We start from the raw sequence: 14,430 nt of genomic DNA on the forward strand, positions 1-14,430 counted from the left end.
AACAAATGGTATGGCCTTATAATCACAGATTGTTTATCACGTGATATTAAACATCAAATATTAAAGTAAGTAAAGTAAAGTGACTGCCCCCACAAACATTTACGTCAGTCCTCCTCTCCTCCTCCTGATGATATAAAGTCCTCCTCTCCTCCTCCTGATGATATAAAGTCCTCCTCTCCTCCTCCTGATGATATAAAGTCCTCCTCTCCTCCTCCTGATGATATAAAGTCCTCCTCTTCTCCTTCAGACAATATAAAGTCCTCCTCTTCTCCTTCTGACAATATAAAGTCCTCCTCTCCTCCTCCTGATGATATGAAGTCATCATCTCCTCCTCCTGATGATATAAAGTCATCCTCTTCTCCTTCTGACAATATAAAGTCCTCCTCTCCTCCTCCTTATTATTTAAAATCCTCCTCTCCTCCTCCTGATGATATAAAAACCTCCTCTCCTCCTCCTGATGATATAAAAACCTCCTCTCCTCCTTCTGACAGTATAAAGTCCTCCTCTCCTCCTCCTGATGATATAAAAACCTCCTCTCCTCCTTCTGACAGTATAAAGTCCTCGTCTCCTCCTCCTTATGATTCAAAGTCCTCCTCTCCTCCTCCTGATGATATAAAGTCCTCCTCTCCTCCTTCTGACAATATAAAGTCCTCCTCTCCTCCTCCTGATGATATAAAGTCCTCCTCTCCTCCTCCTTATGATATAAAGTCCTCCTCTCCTCCTTCTGACAATATAAAGTCCTCCTCTCCTCCTGATGATATAAAGTCCTCCTCTTCTCCTTCAGACAATATAAAGTCCTCCTCTCCTCCTCCTGATGATATAAAGTCATCATCTCCTCCTCCTGATGATGTAAAGTCATCTTCTTCTCCTTCTGACAATATAACGACCTCCTCTCCTCCTCCTTATTATTTAAAATCCTCCTCTCCTCCTCCTGATGATATAAAAACCTCCTCTCCTCCTTCTGACAGTATAAAGTCCTCCTCTCCTCCTCCTGATGATATAAAAACCTCCTCTCCTCCTTCTGACAGTATAAAGTCCTCCTCTCCTCCCCCCTGATGATATAAAGTCCTCCTCTCCTCCTCCTTATGATTCAAAGTCCTCCTCTCCTCCTTCTGACAATATAAAGTCCTCCTCTCCTCCTCCTGATGATTTAAAGTCCTCCTCTCCTCCTCCTGACGATATAAAGTCATCCTCTACTCCTGCTGATGATATAAAGTCCTCCTCTCCTCCTTCTGATGATATAAAAACCTCCTCTCCTCCTCCTGATGATATAAAGTCCTCCTCTCCTCCTGATGATATAAAGTCCTCCTCTCCTCCTCCTGATGATATAAAGTCCTCCTCTCCTCCTTCTGATGATATAAAGTCCTCCTCTCCTCCTCCTGATGATATAAAGTCCTCCTCTCCTCCTTCTGATGATATAAAGTCCTCCTCTCCTCCTCCTGATGATATAAAGTCCTCCTCTCCTCCTGATGATATAAAGTCCTCCTCTCCTCCTTCTGATGATGTAAAGTCCTCCTCTCCTCCTCCTGATGATATAAAGTCCTCCTCTCCTCCTCCTGATGATATAAAAACCTCCTCTCCTCCTTCTGACAGTATAAAGTCATCCTCTCCTCCTCCTGATGATATAAAGTCCTCCTCTCCTCCTCCTGATGATATAAAGTCCTGCTCTTCTCCTCCTGATGATATAAAGTCCTCCTCTCCTCCTGATGATATAAAGTCCTCCTCTCCTCCTCCTGATGACATAAAGTCCTCCTGTCCTCCTCCTGATGATATAAAGTCCTCCTCTCCTCCTGATGATATAAAGTCCTCCTCTCCTCCTTCTGATGATGTAAAGTCCTCCTCTCCTCCTCCTGATGATATAAAGTCCTCCTCTCCTCCTCCTGATGATATAAAAACCTCCTCTCCTCCTTCTGACAGTATAAAGTCATCCTCTCCTCCTCCTGATGATATAAAGTCCTCCTCTCCTCCTCCTGATGATATAAAGTCCTGCTCTTCTCCTCCTGATGATATAAAGTCCTCCTCTCCTCCTGATGATATAAAGTCCTCCTCTCCTCCTCCTGATGACATAAAGTCCTCCTGTCCTCCTCCTGATGATATAAAGTCCTCCTCTCCTCCTGATGATATAAAGTCCTCCTCTCCTCCTCCTTATTATTTAAAGTCCTCCTCTCCTCCTCCTGATGATATAAAGTCCTCCTCTCCTCCTCCTGATGATATAAAGTCCTCCTGTCCTCCTCCTGATGATATAAAGTCCTCCTCTCCTCCTCCTGATGATATAAAGTCCTCCTCTCCTCCTCCTGATGATATAAAGTCCTCCTCTCCTCCTCCTGATGATATAAAGTCCTCCTCTCCTCCTCCTGATGATATAAAGTCCTCCTGTCCTCCTCCTGATGATATAAAGTCCTCCTCTCCTCCTTCTGATGATATGAAGTCCTCCTCTCCTCCTCCTGATGATATAAAGTCCTCCTCTCCTCCTCCTGATGATATAAAGTCCTCCTCTCCTCCTTCTGATGATATAAAGTCCTCCTCTCCTCCTCCTGATGATATAAAGTCCTCCTCTCCTCCTCCTGATGATATAAAGTCCTCCTCTCCTCCTCCTGATGATATAAAGTCCTCCTCTCCTCCTCATGATGATATAAAGTCCTCCTCTCCTCCTCCTGATGATATAAAGTCCTCCTCTCCTCCTCCTGATGATATAAAGTCCTCCTCTCCTCCTCCTGATGATATAAAGTCCTCCTCTCCTCCTGATGATATAAAGTCATCCTCTCCTCCTCCTGATGATATAAAGTCCTCCTCTCCTCCTCCTGATGATATAAAGTCCTCCTCTCCTCCTCCTGATGATATAAAGTCCTCCTCTCCTCCTTCTGATGATATAAAGTCCTCCTCTCCTCCTCCTGATGATATAAAGTCCTCCTCTCCTCCTTCTGATGATATAAAGTCCTCCTCTCCTCCTCCTGATGATATAAAGTCCTCCTCTCCTCCTGATGATATAAAGTCCTCCTCTCCTCCTTCTGATGATGTAAAGTCCTCCTCTCCTCCTCCTGATGATATAAAGTCCTCCTCTCCTCCTCCTGATGATATAAAAACCTCCTCTCCTCCTTCTGACAGTATAAAGTCATCCTCTCCTCCTCCTGATGATATAAAGTCCTCCTCTCCTCCTCCTGATGATATAAAGTCCTGCTCTTCTCCTCCTGATGATATAAAGTCCTCCTCTCCTCCTGATGATATAAAGTCCTCCTCTCCTCCTCCTGATGACATAAAGTCCTCCTGTCCTCCTCCTGATGATATAAAGTCCTCCTCTCCTCCTGATGATATAAAGTCCTCCTCTCCTCCTCCTTATTATTTAAAGTCCTCCTCTCCTCCTCCTGATGATATAAAGTCCTCCTCTCCTCCTCCTGATGATATAAAGTCCTCCTGTCCTCCTCCTGATGATATAAAGTCCTCCTCTCCTCCTCCTGATGATATAAAGTCCTCCTCTCCTCCTCCTGATGATATAAAGTCCTCCTGTCCTCCTCCTGATGATATAAAGTCCTCCTCTCCTCCTTCTGATGATATGAAGTCCTCCTCTCCTCCTGATGATATAAAGTCCTCCTCTCCTCCTCCTGATGATATAAAGTCCTCCTCTCCTCCTCCTGATGATATAAAGTTCTCCTCTCCTCCTCCTGATGATATAAAGTCCTCCTCTCCTCCTCCTGATGATATAAAGTCCTCCTCTCCTCCTCCTGATGATATAAAGTCCTCCTCTCCTCCTCCTGATGATATAAAGTCCTCCTCTCCTCCTCCTGATGATATAAAGTCCTCCTCTCCTCCTCCTGATGATATAAAGTCCTCCTCTCCTCCTTCTGATGATATAAAGTCCTCCTCTCCTCCTCCTGATGATATAAAGTCCTCCTCTCCTCCTCCTGATGATATAAAGTCCTCCTCTCCTCCTGATGATATAAAGTCCTCCTCTCCTCCTCCTGATGATATAAAGTCCTCCTCTCCTCCTCCTGATGATATAAAGTCCTCCTCTCCTCCTCCTGATGATATAAAGTCCTCCTCTCCTCCTGATGATATAAAGTCATCCTCTCCTCCTCCTGATGATATAAAGTCCTCCTCTCCTCCTCCTGATGATATAAAGTCCTCCTCTCCTCCTCCTGATGATATAAAGTCCTCCTCTCCTCCTGATGATATAAAGTCCTCCTCTCCTCCTCCTGATGATATAAAGTCCTCCTCTCCTCCTCCTGATGATATAAAGTCCTCCTCTCCTCCTCCTGATGATATAAAGTCCTCCTCTCCTCCTTCTGATGATATAAAGTCCTCCTCTCCTCCTCCTGATGATATAAAGTCCTCCTCTCCTCCTCCTGATGATATAAAGTCCTCCTCTCCTCCTCCTGATGATATAAAGTCCTCCCGTCCTCCTCCATCACTGGGTCACTGTGACACAGAAGAGTAACCCAATGACAGGTTACTGAAAAACATGATGTTTCATGTCAGGAGCGACTTTTTTGATAAATAAAAAGTCAAATAAGATGAATATAAAACTCCATGAAGAGAAACAACTAACCGACCAATATACAATCATCCTATAACAACAGATGCACACACAGATTTCACTCTAGTCGGTGACGTTGAGCTTTTATCTCACAGGTAGAAAGTGATAGAGATGATTTAAAAGCTTTTAAAGGTGTGCTCTCCTCTGTGTCTGTGCTGGAGCGTGAACAAGCTTTTGAACAGAACCTTCATGTTTCTTAGACATTATTGATGCATAAACCTTTAGAACATTTAAAAACCTTTACGTCCTGTTTTTCTCCTCGTCACTTTATGTCTGAGTCTTTGTGAGTTAGAAACCTGAAACAACAAACTGAACATGAACAAGAATCAGCGCCAAACTGCCTCCATGCTTGACCTTCCTGCAGCTGCTCCTCATCGCCCAATTAAATCTGATCTCTCTGACAAACAGAATGACATCCACTGGCTGGATGACTGTATCGTCACTGTCGCTGTTTCGCCACGTCGCTCGCGCTCCACATCTCCCCTTTTACATTTTTAAGTGCCCTTTTCATGTGGAGCATAAAGAGAAGAGATTAGACGAAGAGAAAAAGGAAATTTGCCGTTATTTCCTGTTAATATCTTCCCCTTGTTGGGCTCTAATGAGAGGAGGCGCCCCTTCACTTTCAAGAGGGCTTAGCAGCAGTTAGCTGGCTCCGGGCTGCAGGACAATAATCACATTTTAACTCAGGCTCACACTCCGAGCCCTCACAATAACTCACACCACTTAATTCCTCCTTTCAGAGCGGCGATAAAACGCCAGAGGCAGAATTAATAGATGCTAATGGCCGCCTTCAATCAAAGCCGAGCGGGATCCAAATCTGCACTGAGGCCTATTAATTAACATGTGGGGGGGGGCAGGATGGGAGGAAAAAGGGGCTCGTCGGTTCACACGGGCCTCCGCAGGGCAGCTCATTGAGGGTGGAGGCAGGGGGGCTTTGTGGAGCCTCCCGGGCCACAATTAGAGGCTCCTGAATGGGCTGCCGTTTGTCCTCCAGGTCCAAAAGCTGCACAGGAAGAGCCGAGTCCAGGCCGAGACCGAGTGTCGCGGGTCGAACCAGACATCCAAATGGTGTCTAATGAGGAGGACGACCAGTTGGAGACACGAGTCGGAAAGACAGGAATCATTCACAGAGTGTGTTATCTTCAACTCCTGATGTTTTAAACATGTGAGTTCAACTTACTCCAACAGTTTAATTCAAACAGAGAGACAACATGCTGAGAGAGAAGCTCGTGGTCTGTGGACAGGTTCAGGCCACAGACGCAGGATGAGGAAAGATGCTGGATTTGGTTGCTGGTTGCTCGTTAGACACCAACTCACCTAGAAGACTTCTCTCTCAGTTCATGTAAAAGATTTGATTAAATTCATGGAACCTTGCAAAAGTTATTGAGTTAGCTCAGACAAGTTTGATATTGTGAAATAATATGACAATGTGTGTACGGAGCGACAGAACAAGATGACATCATCTGTTATGTCACAAACCATCACAAGCTGTAACTTTCAAACCTCAGTGAAAAACAGCTCCACAGGTATCAGACAGAGATGGAAACAGTTAGTGTAAAACTACATTCAGTGTATAATAAGAAGTTGGGTTTTCAGCTCCGAAGCTCAATTTCACAGGCTCTGTGGCACTGACCCCATGTCTCCAGTGATTTCACACTTGCACATGTTGAAACACAGTCCTGAGCAGTTGTCTTTGGCTTGCCATCTCATCTAGCTGTAATGGTTACAGCTAGATGAGATGAGGTGGCATAAAATCAGTCATTTTCATGTCTAAAGGTGGAGTTACAAGAAGATGGCTGCAAAGCTGGAGACCACTGTTCAACCATCTGTCAGCATGAAACCACTGGATATTTATAATGAGGTGTCGGGACATTTTCCAGCTGTGTCTGTGGAAACAGAGCCACATATTTTAAGTCTAAATACGATTATTATGATGTAGAAATGATGCTGACATTTGTTCCGACGAGCTGTTCTGATCGTCTGATGAAATGTATTGATCCCCAGGAGACTCCATGTTTTACACTGAGTCTCATCTCCTGATATTTACGTGTCATGAACCTATTAACATTATCTGAACTGATGGATTAAACATGGCCTCATGCTTTCACTGTCAACTAAAACTGTCAGGGTAAGGGTTAGGGTGTTTTTACCTTCAGGGCCACCATATCTTTATCCACATCTTCATACTGGAATCTGCAAACTCATTAAAATACTCAAATTACAAACCTTAATATTGATCTGGGTCACTCACTCCTCTCCAGTAACACACTCACACGTGGAGGTGTCGTGACGTCTGTCAGGAGAACCAGCAGAATGAAGTGAACGACCTGATGAGAAAACTCACGTCGGCCTGATTGGTGACAACTAATTGATGAATGTCTAAATCATTGACAGGTTTGAACAGGTGGGTGATTACTAACAAGTTCAGTCTGTCGGTTCAAGAGCTGAAACTTCTCTGTGATTGAACAGATAAAGGAGGGAGGTTTCCTCTGACCTTTGACCCCTGAGGTCAATTGTCTTGTTCCGTGTCAATTGACCTGTCGCTCAGAGACACACACACACACACACACACAGTTAGAGGAAGTCCATTTGTCTGTTTTGTCTCTTTGATCTTTTCAGTTGACTCAGTTTGTGACTGAAGTCACGTCATGTTCACTGATCGTCTCACAGCTCAGAGACATCTTAAAAAAATACTTAAATCTATTACAGTTACTTCTCTGTTTTTTGTCATTTAAAGACGTCACTTTTAAAGTTTATGATTGATGAAATGACACTTTTGAACCAGAGGAAACAAGCTCACATCTCCTTTAAAATCATAACCATCCAGTTTAAAATGAAATTATTATTATTTTGCAAACCCGTACCCGCCCGTACCCTTAATAAATAACCCGTTATCCGACAGCAGCAAAAATTAGCCTACATACCACACCGAGCTGACCCGAAGAAAAATGACACACATGAGATAACTCCAAATGTGTCCCGAACATCGGACTTCAGTGTCGTTGAAATATTGTCAACTTTAAAATCTCCACTCGCCTTTTTTTCAATTCTTCAGGATCCATTTTCTGACTGTCGGCAGATCGGATGCAATTTTTAAAAATGAAAGTAAGCTAGCGTGTGGAGTGGGAGACCTGGGAGGGCGCGGCCACGCATGAATAAACTCATATGTTATATTAATGCTTATCATTTTGAAATGCAGGCATATTTTTGTTTTATGTGTTGTCTGTGTATCAGTACTTAGTTAGCCTATTTCATTTAGAGTCCAAGGACCTCAAAACTGTACCTAAGTACGTAAGTAAATTTGTTACACTCCATCACTGCTTTTAAGCAGCAGTGATGGAGGAAGTATACTGAGATATTTTACTTATTTAAAAGTAGTAATACCATGGTGTAGAAATACTCTGTTACAAGTTAAAATCCGACATCCAAAATGTCAGTTGAGTAAAAGTAACGAAGTATTTGAAACAAAGTAGCCTACCCATCATGTAGAGTGGCTCAAATATATCTATCAGTGTTTGGGAATTGGGATTATAAGATATAATGAATGTTTAATTTGATTTACTTCATATTGTGCTGGGTAATCAAGTAGCCTATTATATTGTAATCGCTTTGTCGATTCTGAATCTCTAAGTCACTAAAGCTGTCAGATAAATGTAGCCTAATGGAGTAAAAGGAAATGTCTTTTCCAGCACTGACTTTATGAATATTATCAAAGTACAATATTGTAAAAAAAAAAGTAGGCTACCCAACATTCATACTCGAGTAAAAGTAAAGATAATGTCTTAAAATATTACTTTGGTTAAAGAGAAAGTCACCTGGATCGATGCTACTCGAGTAAAAGTCTCTGATTTTAAATGTACCGAATTTGTAGATTATATTTCATATTATTGATTTGAATCTGTAAAGTACCTAAAGATGTCTGATAAATGTAATAGAGTACAAGTATAAAGTAGCAGAAAGTGAGAATACTCGAGTAAAATACGAGTACCTTAGCTAGGCTAATAGTAGGCTACTTAGGTTAACGTAAACTTACTTTTCACGATTGACTCATGATTGTTATAGTGTTGTAATACTCGAGTAAAAGTAAAGATATGGTGTTATCATTACTTATTAATATTGTTATTTATCACTTTGGTTAAAGTGAAAGTCATCTGTAGGCTACTTGAGGTAAAGTAGGCTATCTTATATTAAATGTAGGCTACTTGTTGAGTTGATTATATTCTTATATTTTTGATCTGAATCTGTAACTAAAGCTGTCAGATAAATGTAGCTAGTAGAGTAGTAAATACTCAGTAAAGAGGAACTTCACAGTATGAGTAAATGTAGGCTAAATTTAGTTTCTTTCCGCCACTGACTTTATGATTAATGATTCATGTAGATCATCATCATCATCATCATCATCGCTCTTCGTCATCCATCAACAAAATGGCTGTCTGGTTTGTCTCCTCTGCGCATGCTCAGCGCACCTCTGCCGGGGGCAGGGCAGGTATCTGTCGGCAGCCTGCTGACCGACAGTCACACTCTCCCGCCCGGCTTCACTGCAGCATGCGGCGGCAGGAGGCGTAAGGACACACGGACTGATCAGAGCCCCGCAGCCCGTTGCTCCGCGCTCTCTCCCGGCCGCAGCTCGGAGGATCCCCGCTGACTGTCCGGACACTTTGAGGAGTTTGTGCCTTTTATTCCTGCACGCGCGGCCGCAGAGGAGCGAGGCGCGTGCAGAGACACCGCCCCGGACACAGGTGAGAGGAGCCTCACCTCCAGGTGCAGCAACCAGGGTCTGTCGGAGGTCTTCAGGGGAGGCATGGTTCTCCGGGTCCAGCTGGGTGTCTGATCCCCGGTCCGAGGAAGTAGTGGACGGTGAAACCTTCATCCTGCTCCGCTCCGCTCCAGGTGCTCCAGGTGCTCCCGGTGCTCCAGGTGCTCACCATGTTCAGCAGCAATAACAAGAAGTGCTTCACCATCGAGTCTCTGGTGGGGAAGGAGGCGATCAGCCACGGCAGCGGCTCCGGGGATGAGCCCATCCGGCCCACGGCGCTCCGCTTCCCGGAGTCCCTGCACCCCGGGGTGTTCGGCTCCTGCTTCCAGGGGGGCAGCGGCAGGACTTTGTACTCGACCGGGCCGGACCTGGTGCTCCAGGAGGCCGGGACGCACACTCAGAGCCCCGGCGGGCTGCCGCTGCACCCGCTACAGATCCCCCCGCAGAGCTTCTTCAGTCCGCAGCACCGCGACGCGCTCAGCTTCTACCCGTGGGTGCTGCGGAGCCGCTACCTGGGACACCGCTTCCAAGGTGAGCCGCTGCTTTTATTCACACATGTAGGCTATTATTATGTTGAGTAATGTTTTTGTTTAAATTGATCTTGTGGAGGTTTTTATCAGCATGTTCTATCAAACATGAGAGTTTGGGTTCATTTATTAACAGAAGGTCCAGTTTTTATTGTGTGAGCTGCAGAGATCATGATCAGAAATAATGTTGTTATAAAGAGAAATATCAGGATTAATATGGTTTCCTTCATTATTTTGCATTTAATGTTTTATTGTTTTCCGTGTTTTTCTGCTTTTTTATCATAATTATTGGGTGTTTTTGAACGTGCAAACCACTGCGTGAATTATCGTTATTGAAAATAATACAAATGACTATCAGTGAACAAACTAGCAGTAAAGCGTATTTGATAGTCGATGAACTGCAGCGTTTTGTGAATTATCGATAATCCATCGTGTAATTGGAGATTTTGATCTCCGTCACATAAATTCTGTAGCGTGAAAAAAACAAACAAACTCATTTTCACTCCAGACGTCAGATTTCATATTAATATCAGATTATTGATTCATCTGATTCATTTTTTGGATCATTTTCTTGAACACATGACTCATTTTAATCATTTTATTTCTCATGTCAAGATTTATTAATCACTGTTTTCTTCTTCTCCGGCGAAAATCCCATCTCTATGTGTGCAGATTGGAGCTCGAGCGACCTTTAACCTCTCATTTTAGTTCCTGTAAAATTCCTTCATTATTCCTTTATTACCGCAGCGTGCGCACAGTTATCTGACAGAAGTATTTCTGTGTTTGCTCTCTGCTGCTCTGTGACGGTTTTTGTCTTCAAAAAAAAAATCTTTTTCTGGACCGTTTTTGTTGTTTGGCTCCTGAATCTTTACTGAAACCAACCAAACTCCATTCAACTTTCCTTCAGTTAAAGGTGAAAGACTTGTCAACCTTTTAAACAGCTGAATTTGGTGTGAACTTGATTTGAGACGCAGAATTAATATAAGCCTGATGTGATGGAGGCATGAACATTTGGATCTATAAAATGTTTTTACAGATGATAAAACGCGCTCGTGTTTTTGCAAGAAAGTCAATTGAAACTTAATTTAAACGACATGAACCGTCACTGTAGTTAAATGAAACTCTTTTAATTAGATTCTACATTGTTGTTACTGAACCTCAGATAGTCACTGAAACACACATGATTTGAACTTCATGGCCTTCTGAGAGAAAAAGCTTTAGTTTGAGATATTTTATCACATTTTTTCATCTTTTAAATGCATTTTGAATAAAGTTGTGATTTGAATCAGGAGCGCCGTTCACATAAAATCCACCTGATGACCTCACGGGGAAAGAATTCAGATGGAAATCAAATATTGAATATTTTCAATATAGGGCCTATTGTTTTCAGTGTTTCTTCTGCGCTCGCCATGATGAGCGGGTTTAACTGTGTTCGGCTGCAGTTTGATTGATTTATTGATAATAAAATCAGTTTTTATAATAATTGGATGAAACAAACAACAGCTCAAGTGTCAGAGCCGCCGCAGTTAATTACTAATTAAAGGAAATGGAAATCAAATTAACTAAAATTTTCACGTTTTACACAGAAAGTCTCTTTTAGAAAATCACAATTCGATAAAAGAGAAACGATCATAAATCAATCAATTAAACAATCGATCCAGAGTTTCTCAACAACCCTATAAAATGAAATCCTCATGTTTCGTCAAATATAAACATGATAAACAGTAGAACACGTTACTACAGTCAGAATAACGATGTTCCAACACTGAAGAAAATATTAAAATAATGAGAAATGATTTAAAACCTAGTAAAATACATTATGGAATATATATAATATCTAAATATCGAAGTAGTCTTTATATGATAATTATATCTCAGTGTTTATTCATAGAATTACAAATAACAGGCTACATTTTTAATAAAAAAAAAAACAAAATGACAGCATTTTGCAAATCTTTAAAAAAAATACAAACATTAATTCATTTTGAGGTTTTAAAATCAGAGAATGAAAATATTTCACCTTCAGATTTACAAGAAAACAATTAAATATCAGACATCATTACTCGGTGATGGAATGTAACTGAGTACATTGACTTCAGGCAGCTACGTGTACTTTACTCGAGTATCTCCGTTTTCTGCTAATTTATAAGTAAATGAACGACTTCATTAAACAGAAGTGAGTAATTAAACTGAAACGTTAACGCATCAATAATTATAATCCAATAATTTACTTTGGTACTCCTAATAATACCTTTGTTCTTTTACTGCAGGATTGTTTGTTTGATAGAGTATTTCTGTGCTGTGGTACTTTTCAAAGAGAACAACCTGAGTACTTCCTCCAACACTTGACAGCACTGATGGAATGTAACTGAGTACATTTACTCAAATACTGTACTTGTGTTTAATGATATTTTTCCATTGTCTGCGATGTTATTCTGCCAATCCACTTCAGTCTGGAGGCAAATATCATCCTTCTCACTTCACTACATTTATCTGATAACTTTAATTACAAGTTAATTTACAGATTACATGCAGCATCAGAGCCGAAGTAACTCATTTTTAATTAATTGACTCCAATAATCAGAAACATTTTGAGCATCAGATCTGATCAGTTGACCCACAGTACACAGTACACAGACTTTCACTTTTACCAAAGTAATGTTGTAGCACCACATCTTTATTGTCAGTCGACTACGACGGTTGGGCAACAGACAAAAGCTGCACTAAGAGGATTTTATTTAATCATAGAAGAAGAATGGGCGGCTGTGGCTCAGGGGTAGAGCCAGCATCTTGTTATCTGAAGGTTGCCTGTTCGATTCCCCTGGTCTGCTGAAGTGTCCTTGGGCAAGATACTGAACCCCAAACTGCTCCAGATGTGCTGGTCGGCACCTTTAATGGCAGCCACCGCCATCTGTGTATGAGTGTATGAATTACTGTGATTCACTTTGGACAAAAGCGTCTGCTTAATGCCCTAAATGTAAATGTAAGAAACACAGACAAGAAGTGGATTTTCGGACTTGTTCAGTTTTTGTTTTAACTCTCACGTCGAGTTGCTTGAATCCAACAGCTGCTGAGGGACACTGATACTCTCCCTCCTCTCTGTCTGACACACACGTGTTGTGTTTTTGAAGCTCGATGAGACGAGATGTTTTTTCATCATTTTACAAACCTTCAGGCCAGATTTCCTCCTCTCAAAGATTGTAAATAAAGCTCTGTGAGTTTGAACTAAGTAACTGACAGCTACTCATAACTGCTGAAATAATTTGAATTCAACAAAGCTTTATTGATACGACACAGCTGGCTGTCAATCGACACGTCAACTGTGTTGTTGTTAGTTTTAACCCCTCGCTGTCTGGTGTCATCACAATCAGAGCGACTAACCATTATCCTCATTATCGATCGACCTGCAGATTATCAATAAGTTAGATAATAATAAATTAATCAGTGAAGAATTCCTACAAATATCATGAAGGTTTATATGTACAAATTAGAAAGGAAGTCGACCTTTAATAGACATTTTATCAAGTTTGACTCTTCTGGATGAGGTTCAATTTTTATTTTTGTTTTTATTTGATTATAAAATGAAGCTCATAGATAATATTACTCAGGTTTGCACTCCAATAAAAAACATGCATCTCTAACTTGTGATTCATAATTTCATCATGTTTCAAATGAACTGAAAGACGATTTTTAACATAAATAAACATAAATGAATTATTTAAAATGAGCTCAGCATGGTCATCACATGGATGTCACAGTGAATTAATGTCAGTGCTACTAATAATATTACTAAAGCTTGATTCCCTCCTGGATATAACGGTTACTTACAACAGTTTTTTCAGGATTAATACTTTACTACCTGGATGAGTAATGTAAACACACCCACACACACACACACACACACACACACTGAGCTCGTCACCTGTCAGATTAAAGGCTTCTGTTCAATTGGTGGATTTTCTGTCTGTCGGCTGTAAAAACACAGAGAGAGAAAATCCAACTGAGTGAGAGTGATCGCAATTCTGAACCATTCTGTGCTTTTAATTTTAATTGAAAGGAAACTGGAGACATTTAATGCTTTTATTGTGAAAAAGTCAACAGTTTTACAGTACACAGACAACACATGCAATTACTTTGAATAATAACTCTGTTTTTCCACAAGCAACTTTAGTTACCATGTTGAAAAATGCCTAAAACCAGGGATGAGATGTAACTAAGTGAACTACATTTACTTAAGCAGCCGACTGGAGTGTACTAAACTTTTGAGGTACTTGTACTTTATTTGAGTATTTTTATTTTCTGTTACTTTATCCTCCCACTCCACGACATTCTGGAGGCAGATATTGTGCCTGTATTTTATCTGTTTACATAAAAAATGATCAAAAAAGATTTTGATGATCAGACAAATGTTTAAAAACAGACTTCTTTCAAGCAGTAACAGGGTAAACATCTGACGTACCTGTCGCTCCCACACAGGTGACCCCACTATCTCCTCCTCCTCCTCCTCCTCCTCCTCCTCCTCCTCCTCCTCCTCCTTCCTCATCTTCCTCCTCCTCCTCCTCCTCCTCCTCCTTCCTCCTCTCCTCCTCCTCCTCCCTCCTCCTCCTCCTTCCTCC

The 14,430-nt window shown here is 41.6% G+C and overlaps 1 protein-coding gene across 1 annotated transcript in view; it reads left to right on the forward strand.

Moving 5' to 3' along the window:
- The first annotated feature begins 5,615 nt into the window (after positions 1 to 5,615).
- The window catches only part of emx3 (empty spiracles homeobox 3), a 30,003-nt gene continuing 21,188 nt past the window's right edge, over positions 5,616 to 14,430 (forward strand). The window contains exons 1-2 of the mRNA XM_030395321.1: positions 5,616 to 5,696; positions 8,993 to 9,818. Coding sequence (XP_030251181.1) covers positions 9,458 to 9,818 — 361 coding nt within the window. The 5' untranslated portion in view covers positions 5,616 to 5,696; positions 8,993 to 9,457. The remainder of the gene's footprint in view (positions 5,697 to 8,992; positions 9,819 to 14,430) is intronic.

This window comes from Sparus aurata, chromosome 18 (genome assembly GCF_900880675.1).
Source record: "Sparus aurata chromosome 18, fSpaAur1.1, whole genome shotgun sequence".
Taxonomy (NCBI): domain Eukaryota; kingdom Metazoa; phylum Chordata; class Actinopteri; order Spariformes; family Sparidae; genus Sparus; species Sparus aurata.